Raw genomic sequence first — 12,881 nt, 5'->3', positions numbered from 1 at the left:
ATCTGTATAGTAGTATTAATACTCCTACGATGAAGCTGATTGTACCACTACTTTTACTGCTTCTTACAATGATAAAATATGTATATCTTATACATTTCCATGCAAGGATTTGGAGACTTGAACGTAATACTATGTACAGTTGACTCAGATGGTTCCTGCATCGTTTTAACATCTTTCCTCCAAGGTATTTCGTACATCGTTGGCTGGACTACGTATATTGGCGGCATGACGTCAATTTTGCTATCATTACTGCAGGAGCATGAAAGGTGCAGGGAAATTGCTCATGGACACCGATCTCAGGGTCACTTCAGGGTTCGGGATACCTAAGTGCGCTGTCATGCCACCCTTTGCGGAGTTTTTTGCGCCAGTTTTTGCTGTTCTCTTCCTCAGCCTGTGATTCTGCTTCTTCTGAGGTCGCTTCCTCATTCCTTTATATACGATTTATCCTAACTCTTATTGGGAAAATTGCGTTTTATTTTCAAAGAGTAGGATTTACGTTGGAATTATTATTATTATTATTATTATTATTATTATTATTATTATTATTATTATTATTATTATGGATGATTCGTAGTAGTTGAGTCATCCGGTTCTGATGCCATTATTATTACTGTTATTTTTATTATTATTTTTATTATTAATATTATTCAAAATATGGATCGACCAAGAATACTACTAACTTACGCATTGAACTTCCACAGAATAGCCTTCATAAATTTAGTAATTTTTGTGTACTTAAAAGACTGTCTTGTGTGTTTTTAGACTCATGACGGTCCAGAGTCCTTGTAATATATGACCTTTGAGTCGTACCTCTCATGGTTAAGTTAAGTGTACCTTAGTTTAACCAGACCACTGAGCTGATTAACAGCTCTCCTAGGGCTGGCCCGAAGGATTAGATTTATTTTACGTGGCTAAGAACCAATTGGTTACCTAGCAACGGGACTTAAAGCTTATTGTGGAATCCGACCCACATTATAACGAGAAATGATTTTCTATCACCAGAAATAAATTCCTCTAATTCTTCATTGGCCGGTCGGAGAATCTAACGCGGGGCCAGCAGAGCGCTAGCTAAGAACGATACCCACCCGTCCAATGAGGAACTACCTCTCATGGTGCACTGTAGGCGTTACTAAAGGTTGTTTACAGTGTCCCTTTGGCCTCTAGCTACACCCACTTTAGAGTGTTTTACTGTAACTCTATGCATGTGTCCCCTCTTCCAGTTTGCTGGCCAGCCTCCCTAATTTCTTCTGAATGCACTTTTAGCGTCCTCTCCCAGTTTTACCTTTAGATTGTTTTATTGTTATTATTATTTTTGCGGATCTCTTTATCTTGCTGTCCAAACACCGCAACTCCCTCCTCTAACTGTCGTAAGTGCTGAATGGCTGAAAGCGCTTAAATTTCACGACTGATTCTTCCATTCTGAATACCTGAACCTATGAAAAAAATGAAATAAAATGCGAAGCGCAGCGCAATTCAATTTCTTGAAGGAAAAAATAAAACAATTAGAAATCAAAATTCTCATCCGTCAAAGCATCTACGGAAGTGAGTAAATGTAAAACTCCCACTGTCAGAGTCACATGATGTGCAACATGTCATTTAGGATTATGTACAGTACGCGAATGGAACTGTTTGGTCCTGTGTCGTATTAGTCTTCCAAGCTTGTTTATATTTTCGTATTGTTTCTAACGTGATCATCCGTCTGCACTGTGTATCCGGTTGTGGTTTCATTCTTTCTAACTCACTTGATAAAGCTTCCTTTTCCTTTTTGAAAATTTATTTTTTTTACCTTGGGATATTTACACATATGTATGGCAGCCGTTGCTTTTGTATGAAATGTGTGTTGGTTTAAGTAAAGATTATTGGCAGTAACTGACGTGCAACAGACACTGGGAGACTGTTGTGAGCGACAGGAAGGCTAGAGGGGATATTAGATATGGTGATAATTGATAGTATTTATCGGGAAAATTGTAATTGTGGTCAGTACTGATTTAGGTTTACGTATTAGTTTTGCTCATCTTTCACTGTCATACCGCTATTTTTTTTACCTTATTTTTTCTTTTATTTTGAGTGTAAATAACATCAAAACCACGGACTGTATCAATGTACTGTAAGTAGATTTGAAGGAAGATTTAAAAAAGATAACTTTAAACGTGATGGGTAGATAGAGCACACGGACAAAATTAGATTATGAGAAATTTGGTAGATGGGAAATAGTTTCTTATCCTTATTTTATGTCTGTCTTATCGTTGCTTTGAAATGAAGTTACGATACGAGAAAAAAAAGCAGTTCTAGAAAGCCTATCATATTCTTATACGTAATAACTTCGTTCTTTCCAAATTTGTACAAATTTATTTTACTTTGAATTTTTGGATTTCGACATGCCCTCTTCATCACGGCCTTCCACAGACTTGAATCGAAATCTTCTTATCTTCACAGGCTTTCCCCTTTCACATCAAATTCCCTCTTCCTTATTTGTGACAAGTTTTCATTTCTGCATTCATTTCCGTTTTTGCGCTCATTTTCTTTTCCCATATTGCTCCAGTATTTATTGCTTACACGCTTCGCATTCATATCCCATGTTATGTCCTTGTCATTGACTTCCCTACGATTACCTATGGAATGTAAGTATTCTCTGCAAATACCGTTACGTATAAAATACGTCATTGTTCATGACATAAAATTTGCATGGCATATTAAACATGTCATATATCGTTATTCATGGCATATGTCAGTTTACACAACATGTCTCATTGCACTTTACATGTTATTCATAACATGCATCTTTATACAAGTTGTATGTAAGCATTCATGACAGATATCATTACTATGTACATGAAGCATATTTAAACACTAGTATATCATTGTACTCGTCATTTGTCATCATTGAGACATATTAATCGTGTCTTGTACCATTTCTAGGATCTGTCCTGATTCACACGAACATCCCTACTCCTTATGAATCAAATCATCTTGTTTTGGAATCGACTGACACACAGGAGTAAACCTATGCACCCTCCTTTCGTACCCTCCTTAACCTTTGTACGGAATAATGATCCCTCTTTCCTATCTTTGGAGTACGTGGTTCACTAAATAAGTGATTCAGGCCACTGGTCCATGTTGGCATAGATGGCCACTGGGGCTGACGTGCCCCTCGAGTGTGGAATTCGTAGGTGTCACCTTTCCATATTGCACTGCAATTCGTTTTTTTGAGATCATGTGGCTTTCATTGCTAACTGTTTATTCTGGTTTCCTTTTGTATGTTTCTTTATTTTATGAAAAGGGTCAAACATCTTGTTGTAACAGAATATTTTTTTTTCGTCTTCATCTTGTGCTGCATTTCTGTGTAAGTGATGACTATATTACCTAAGACTTTTAGTGTTATAAAAAAAATTCGTTTCAGCACATCATAATCTTGGTTACCTCGAGGAGGTTTTTCTTTACCTCTTTGTCTGTTATGTTGCTTCCTTTAACAATGAGATTCCAATTTTTTTTTAATCAAAACCATAGCGAATTATGTTCATCATCTGTTACACCATTTATGATTTCTCTTAGCATTGAAGTTAGATACTTGACTCAACGTAAAGAAAAGGTTGGGGTGGAGAAAGAAAAAAGTTCAGTAAGTTTTATTAACCGTGAGGTCATGCCACGTTATGCATACTTCCATTAAACTTAAAATATAATTAAGGCAATATAATAGCTTAAAAACATATCTCGTGATAAGGAGTATTTAAATCAATCGTAGCCGAAATGCCAATAGATATTCACGGCTTGGAAACCTCGTGAGTCTAACTCCTGTCCTTTGCCCCTGCTATAAATAGGTGTCGCTTTATGGATCTCAAACATTCGTTCAGTCTTTCCGGTGACGGACAGACGTCCTGTGTGAGAGCAAGTGTAAAATTGTAAAAGGTAAGCAGAAGTCAAGACACAAAGTAGTAGAAGACAGACTTAAGTTTTGTGTTCTTGCTGTTATAAAAAATAAGAATAGCTCCCACCACTGCTTTGTCATTTTATTTATCTGTGGCAAAACAAATTCATGAAGCATTTCAAATAATACCTTCGACAGTTACTTGCAAATTTTTCAATGATCAGTTTATTGTTGCAATAAAGTGTTTGTTGTACCAAACACTTGTTATTTCATGTGACTGTATTGAAGGCAGACGCGAAGAAAGACAGTTGGAGATATCGTCCTTTCGTGTGATTGCTAGAAAATAATCATAGAGGAAAAAATAATCGAGGCAAAGGATACAAGATGGTGAAGCGCGATGAAGGCCCGCCCAAACTCTGCTTTGACAATCCTGTTTATAATGACGACGGGAACGCCGTTGTGGATTCAAAGGAAGGATCCAAGGCCAAAGACAAGAGACCTGTTACTGCAGGAGTCGACAGTAGGAAAGAGCCGGTCTTCCCTTGCAACAGGGCCCTGGCCGCAACGAAATCTCTCGGGCACGAATTTCTGAAGCGAAATGCCTCCTGCCAGAGTCAGGCATCGGTGACTTCAGACATCTTTGCACCGGCAAGGACCCTGACGCCGGAGGTCGACGTCGAGGAGCGCATCATCGAGTACAGAAGGAACCGGGACTTCTGGTCCAGGAGGTCTTGCAACAACCCCTTCAGGGGGACGAGGAAGTTCTCCAGCGCGACTGTCCCGCTGGCCACCTTACCTGTTGGGGAGACACTGTCGGTGGCTTCTAGACACGACGACGAGGTAGAATGCATACCCGAAGAATACCCAGGTAATGAATGCTGTATGTCAGAGGCGACGCTCGAGTTGCTCCAAGAGAGGAGACTCCGTGAAAATATTACCTGGTTGAGGAATTACCTCATAGAGGCATCAGAGGCAGATGGAGGAAACTTCTCTCTGTCTTCTTTTCTCTCCGCAATGAAAAACAAAGTAAGTCATTGACAAACTTTTGTATATATTTATATTTCTAATTTTTTATCATTACTCAACCTCTGTTTAATTGTTAAATACCAAAATAAAAATTTTAATATATATCCATTTCCAAGCGGTGAAGTGGTTGGCTTCGTTTTTCTAAAGCTTCTCTCTATCTTCAAAATTAATATAGTATGCAGGTGATGTCACTTGAACACTGCAATCACCAATTTATATTCATTATTCATCTGCTGCCAACTCTTACTAACAACTGGTAAAACCAGACATTCCAAGGTGACCGCCCTAGCTGGACTGCTGTAGATGTGCAGTATATCCTCGGGCAGTCAGAATTTTCCTGTTACACAAAGGAATTTATCTCTTCATGAATAATAATCATCTTCAAAGGCCCTGAATGTTGTTATATTTGTGGGCTCCAGAATCTGTCTGGCAGAAGAACAGAAACTTGAATGTAAGCAGAATATATTTGAATTTAGATAGAAAATTGAAAGTTTGAATCCTGTTATTTTTATGTCTATTTAAGAAGAAAGTTTTGTCTGTTTAAGAAGTAAGTCTTACGCCTAATTAAGAAGAAAGTTTTATGTCTGTTTAAGGAGTAAGTCTTATGCCTATTTAAGAAGAAAGTTTTATGTCTATTTCAGAAGAATGTTTTATATCTATTTAAGAAGAAAGTTTTATGTCTATTTCAGAAGAAAGTTTTATGTCTATTTCAGAAGAAAGTTTTATATCTATTTAAGGAGAAAGTTTTGTGTCTTTATAAGAAGAAAGAGTATCTGATCCTTTTATTATGAAAATACCAACGACTTTCCAAAAATAAAAATGTTTAAGATATGTCAGAATTCTCAAACTGTGCAAATGTTGCTGAAATAGGCCGTTAGATGCAGTGCATCAGCAAAGAATACGGCAATTTAGTTTCTAAATTTCTAGTCGTCACGATTAGTTGGTAATTGTTTAAAGAGACAGAAAGTTACAAGTTGCATATTGAAAGTTACAAGTTGCATACAAGACAGTCAAGCAAATGTGTGTATGCATTCATTCGCGCATATTTTCGGCTAATTTCGATAACTTGCTGTGGGTTAATATTTAGGTGCTGCATTATTTTGTGTTACCTCCTAACATTTATTCCAATAGATCTTAGAAGTTCAGAGTGGCTCAGATGGTCGTGTTGAGCACTGGAAAACTAAGGAGAAAGAGAGAGAGAGAGAGAGAGAGAGAGAGAGAGAGAGAGAGAGAGAGAATGATATTTCCAAAATATTTTATATAAAATCGCCACAATATATTAAGCTCCATCATTATTTTTTCCAAGTGCAGGTCCAAGAAAGAGAACTTTTCTTTGAAGCCCTCCCCCCCCCCATCTTTTTAGTAAAATTTTTCACAAATAGTTTTATTTGGGAGACAGATGATTATATATATATATATATATATATATATATATATATATATATATACATATATATATATCACACATTGCCACAGGTGAAAAATAAGAGATTTGTGTAGGTCCCTGTTTTCGACTTTTTTCCAAGCCATTGACGAGGACTGATACAGAGTATAAGAAGTCACATATATATACTATAGAGCAGTACTGATGAACATACACAACCGTTAGAACTACATATCCACACCACAGGCCGGTGTCGAGGTAGGAGTGGCCTTCAAACCTCGACACCTGCCTGTTGTGATATGTAGTCTCTAACGGTCGTAGTCTGTCATGTTCGTCAAATAGTGTATTATATATATATATATATATATATATATATATATATATATATATATATATATATATATATATATATATATATATATATATACATACATATATTTGTGACTTCTTAGACTCTATATCCTTTCGTCAATGGCTTGAAATGCCGAAAACCGGTCAGGACCACACCCTGACTCTTATTTTTCACCTAATAACAATGTGTGATAAATGAATCACGTACAAAGTGATAATAATCATATATATATATATATATATATATATATATATATATATATATATATATATATATATATATATATATATATATATGATTGTTATATATACACACATATAATCTGAGGAAATCGGTAATATTTTTAGGGTGCGTCCGCACTGTAGTAAATAAAGCCTTCAGATTGTTTCGGAAGCTTATCGCATATATATCACAAACAGGTCGAAAACAAGTCGACGACCGTTAGTGGATAATCATATGAAGTGCTGGTTTAGACTACCGACAAGTCGTTGACTTGTATTCAACCTGTTTGTGATGTATGTGTGTGTGTGTGTGTGTGTGTGATGAGTTGCCTGAAAGTTCGACCGATTCCTTGGGCGTTAACTTCCACCAGTCTTCTTCATTTTGCCTTTTCATGTTTTTTCGAGCCTGTTCTAGAAAAGGGCACTCAGTATCCTGTCTCAGTAGCGTTTCGTCTCAAAGAAATAATTAAAGATAATAATTGACGGTTAAAATTGAGATGACGGGCAAGAAATAATTAAGAATTAATCTGACAGACAAGAAACATTTCGATATATATACAGTCTCTTCTTGATAATTAAGAATAGAAATCAAGCTTCGTTCGTGGCATGGCTTAAAAATGCGATGATTATTTGGAACCTAAGTTTCTTATGAGATGGAATTTCGTCCAGTAGTGATAATGACGAACGATAATTGATGAATAAAAGTAGTGATTGTAATGAGTGATAGAATGGTAGTGAGAGTAAGGATGACGAATGGCAGTAATGACAATGAGCAGTTATAAGAGCTAAATGACAAGAATGAGTTTGATAAAGAAAAACAAGGATGACAATGAAAACCATAAATGACGAATAAGAATATTAATGACGAGCGATACTTGATCAATAATAGGGATAAAAATTTCTAATAACTAACAAGAATATTTGTGAGGAAAGGTTAAAAGATAAACAAGAACACTAATGACCTATGATATTTGAGAAATGATAGTTGCTCAGAGACAAGAAGTGATGAAAAACAAGAAGAAGAAATGCTCTTTTTCATGATGGAGGCGACAACAGCTCATAGGCCTTTGGAGAGCATCCCTACAGGCCTCCTAAATGACACTTATCGATCCTTTCCATCTTCACGGCTTTATTTAAACCACTTTTCCAGGCATGGCCGTCCACCAAGGTCAGGTTCAAGAATTCTGGATAATTAGGCCTAAGCTGCTGCCGTCCGATCGAGCCTACAAAACTTTCTCACGCGCATTCTGTTGGTTTTACGTGCCTCTTTGTGACACATTGCCCCTACACAAAGTGTGGCCGTTCAGTTCTGTTATTGATTTTTTTGGATGAGGTTGTTGTCCCTATACCAAAGATAATTTAAAAAAAAAAAAAAAAAAATCGTCTAACAGATAATTTCAGGAGCATTTATTGGTGATTACCGTTTCAGCACTGGCCAAAATTCAAAAGATGAATAACTTCATATATAGTCGTCCGTGATGGTTTCTCTTTATTTTGTGAGAAAGAAAAAAATTTTTCAATAACACTTTATTATCCATTCCATGAAGTTTAGATTAAGTCAAAGATTTTAACTTTTATTAAAGACTGTACAGTATCACTGACGATACTCTGATCACTCTCGCATTACCTTAATAAGAACAAAAAAAAAAAAAACCATATAATGAGTAAATATTACAGAAGATGAGTAAAACCTTTGATGATGAACAGCGGAGTTGAAGTATAACGTAGTAGTGACTGTTATAATGTATATACATGTATAAACTGTGTGTAGTTTCACAGCAGTCTCTCTCTCTCTCTCTCTCTCTCTCTCTCTCTCTCTCTCTCTCTCTCTCTCTCTCTCTCTCTCTCTCTTTTAGGCATCAGTGAACTTCGATTTTTACGGCCAGGGAAATATGTGTTCGGGTTTAAGTCAATGAACTTTCGTTTGAAAGTTTAAAAATGAATTGTAAGATTTTGTTCGTTGGTGCATGCGTCTAAAAGATGGTGACATTAAGGATGAAAGAGTGAAGATATTTTACGAGGTTTTCATTCGTGTTTCATTATTATTATTATCATTATTATTATTATGATTAGTGTTTATGGTTGTCAACCGTTTATCAGTTTTATTAAGAATATCTTTTTTTTTTTTTTTAGAAATATTATTATCAGCATTTCATTAGACTACTGTGGATGCCATATTCTCAAACAAAATCACTAAATCTAGATCAATTTGAGTTATTTTGTGAATAAGTGAACCACAAGGATGATGATCAGTCTGGCTCAAGTAAACAGTGCTTGCGCGTGAGTATATATACATATATGTGTCTATATATATATACACACACATATATGTATGTTTGTATATATATAATGTATATATATACATATATGTATAGGCTAATTTTGAAAAGAGGAGAATTTGCAAATAATAATCAGGGTACTGCATACAGGAAACAGTAGGTTTTAAATACTTAGAACTCATTAAAAATGCAAAATACGATTTTTTTATACTAAGAGCAGTACGTTATTGCCACTTTTTCCTCCTCCTTTAAATCATATCCTGATCAAGAGGAGACTTTTCCTTTTGGAATACTGTAATCTGGGTTTAACCTGGCGTCGCGTTTTGATACTGTTTATGCGCGGTACTGCGGACGTACACCAGAGTTTGCTCATAATGGAAGTTTTTCCTTCTATGCAGCCTCTTAGTTTCATATAAAATTCCTTGTGCGTGAAAGCACGAAGAAAATACAAGCACTATTAGACCTATAATTCCAGTTAGATGTACCTATTTTATCTTGAAACCTCTGTTATTTATATTCATATTTCTGTACAAACGTCTTTTTTACGTCATATGTTTGCATTTAATGATTAATTTTCCTTCGCTGTGTTTAAACGCAGTTTTTTCTAAAGTTTATGAAGTGATTCTTTGCTTCATGTAAATCCTATATTTTCCACAACTGCCACGAGACCTTTTCAAAAGTAGGAATTTTCTTTTTTTTATATTGCAGAAATTTAGTAATGATTTCATGAAGAACATTTATCGAACTTGTCTGCATGTGCCATACGTAGATCAAGTGACGGCCCTTTAAAAATGGCATCTGAAAGAGAATAATCCTCAGTTTTCTCGCGTGTTAAGTAGCTTAACCGTCCCATAAATTAATGACCAATGTTTATGTTAATATTAAGACTGGCAGCATTCGTCAAAACAGCTGCCACGTTTGTAGGTTTATTATTTAAATTCTGAACAAAACTAATGATGATGATGATTTACTCTTGAAATAAATGTCCGTAAGAGATTATATATGCCCAGCGCTACCATAGCTTGACGTATCTTGTGATAATAGTAATTATGGCATTAGCGCACTGACTCAAACCTACGGACAGAATCTCTCCCTTTTCGGTGTTCGTGCTCGTGCGCACAGCATGAGTGCTTCTTTCAGATGTCGCAGAAGCACTTGGAATTTCCACTTGCAATAACTCAGATAACAAGCGCTGATTGTCTATGGTAACCAGTTCATTTTTCTTAGAAGCAGTGGCAGGGTAAACCAAAATTACATTCAATTCTCTCTCTCTCTCTCTCTCTCTCTCTCTCTCTCTCTCTCTCTCTCTCTCTCTCTCTCTCTCTCTCTCTCTCTCTCTCTCTCTATATATATATATATATATATATATATATATATATATATATATATATATATATATATATATATATATATATATATATATATATATAATAAAAGATAAGTGGTGGTACATATGTATATATAAATAAAGATAATATATATATATATATATATATATATATATATATATATATATATATATACATATAGACCTATATACATTATACACACACACACACACACACACATATATATATATATATATATATATATATATATATATATCCCTATCTGTCTAAACACTAATAGTATGAAAGTTTGCTCACTCTTCAATGTAATCAGAAAAAAAGAATCATTCCTAGTAAAACAAACAATTACATATTCATATCCATCAAAATTCAGGCATGTGCGGCCGCGTGTTTACCTTTAATTCACTATCTCGACGTTTCGACAGAGGAAATGCTTCATTCATGGCCTTCTACGTGCGTACAAACACACACACACACACACACTCATTCGCATACTGGCGTGCACACATACACACACATTATATATATATATATATATATATATATATATATATATATATATATATATATATATATATATATACTATATATATATATATAATATAAATTCACTCACATCGGGATCAGACATAGGTCTTTCAACTGAAATGCAAGGCATTTGCCAGCTGAACCACAAAAAGTCATAAAGGAGTTGGAATCTAAGTACCCACTGTACTAGAGGCAAGCTAACTGCCTAGCCCTAGTATAACATCGATTGGTGTGTTGATTATTTGGTATCATATATATATACAGTTTTTGTATATATATATATAAATATATATATATATATATATATATATATATATATATATATATATATATATATATATATATATATATATATATATATACATATATATGCAGATAGATATGCAGCCCAGAATTTGAGAGTATTTCTGTTTTTCTAGATATGTTGATTGATCTTGGATAATCTAGAGGTAGATTAATATATATATATATATATATATATATATATATATATGAGAGAGAGAGAGAGAGAGAGAGAGAATAGATATCATATGCATTTGTATGAATAGTTTCACCCCAGCAAGTAGGCTAGTCATTATGAAATCAAAATCTGTTGTTATTTATTATTATTAGTATATTATTATTATTATTGTTGTTTATTATCGTTCAAAACGTGTTATACATTCTTATGAAAGTAGACATTATAGAAATTATTTCGGTGTAGAGACTTAAATAAACTACTTACTTGCCCCCATAGAACATTCTATTAGAGAAGAGAAATGGGCACATAAGAATTTAGGTTAAAATGTAGCGTTTTAGTGTTTGAATATTCGGTGTACGTGAAACTTTTAACTGCGAATAAATGATTGAGAAGTAGAGGTAGAGAGAACAATTACGAATATGGAGATGTGATTGTCGTTGTTCAGAAACATTTCACTGTGTCTGTCTGAAAAGGCTCAGATAGAAAATAGTAATAGAAAATGTGTGTTTGGTAGAATGAAGAAAGAAAACAGATACTTTAACCTCCGTCATCATATTTTTGTAATTTGCCCAGGAAGAGACAAGGAACTACTGAGAAAAACAAGATAATTTCAGTACGCGGCATCAGTTGAATTTCTCTCTCTCTCTCTCTCTCTCTCTCTCTCTCTCTCTCTCTCTCTCTCTCTCTCTCTCTCTCTCTCTCTCTCTCTCTAAGTTTATTTCATATTGCTGTAAGAAATTATTAGTTAATATCAAAATTGCTCAAATAGATTTGAAAATACATGGTTAATCGTGATTAACTTGAGGGATAATTTCTGCTCACATACCAAAGATTTCATAAAGTCTTTTACCTGAAGCTCCAACTTAAATATTAAAATTTTTGTTCGTTCTTGCTTTGGTTCTTCGCCAGTTTGTTGTCCATTTCATGAGTCCATGAGACTCTCTCTCTCTCTCTCTCTCTCTCTCTCTCTCTCTCTCTCTCTCTCTCTCTCTCTCTCTCTCTCTCTCTCTCTTTCTTCGACATTCGGTAGGTGTTAACCCAACTAAGAAAATGCAAATTTTAACGAATTTAAGAGCACGATTTGGATTGTCTAGAACACAGATATTCATTTCTATCGGAAATCTTCAAAATCAGATTCAACTTCCCGCAATAATCATGTCTTTAGAATTATTAATTACTAATTGTCGAAGTTTTGTACTGCCCTCACAGGGTTTTTTATGTGTTTGCATGTGTATGTAGAACACATGGCGATTTGGTCAAAACATCTGTCACCTCTTAGATTGATAATTGGGACTTGAGTGCTAATGAGAAGTTTGTGGCATACACGACCGATGTCAGATTTCTCATAATCACGCAAAACCTCTAGAAATTAGCGTCTTGCACTTCATGTTGCGTGTTCTAATTGATTCCATTGACA

General features: G+C 34.8%; 1 protein-coding gene across 2 annotated transcripts in view; it reads left to right on the top strand.

Moving 5' to 3' along the window:
- Window positions 1-12,881, top strand: part of Nox (NADPH oxidase) — a 147,772-nt gene that overhangs the window by 16,413 nt on the left and 118,478 nt on the right. For both annotated transcript variants that reach the window (XM_067101267.1, XM_067101266.1), the window contains exon 2: window positions 3,819-4,891. In XM_067101267.1, the coding sequence (XP_066957368.1) occupies window positions 4,250-4,891 (642 nt within the window). In that variant the 5' untranslated portion in view covers window positions 3,819-4,249. The remainder of the gene's footprint in view (window positions 1-3,818; window positions 4,892-12,881) is intronic.

This window comes from Macrobrachium rosenbergii, chromosome 56 (genome assembly GCF_040412425.1).
Source record: "Macrobrachium rosenbergii isolate ZJJX-2024 chromosome 56, ASM4041242v1, whole genome shotgun sequence".
NCBI classification, from domain to species: Eukaryota; Metazoa; Arthropoda; class Malacostraca; order Decapoda; family Palaemonidae; genus Macrobrachium; species Macrobrachium rosenbergii.
Note: the sequence above shows the minus strand (reverse complement) of the source record. Positions and strands in the feature narration are given on the sequence as shown.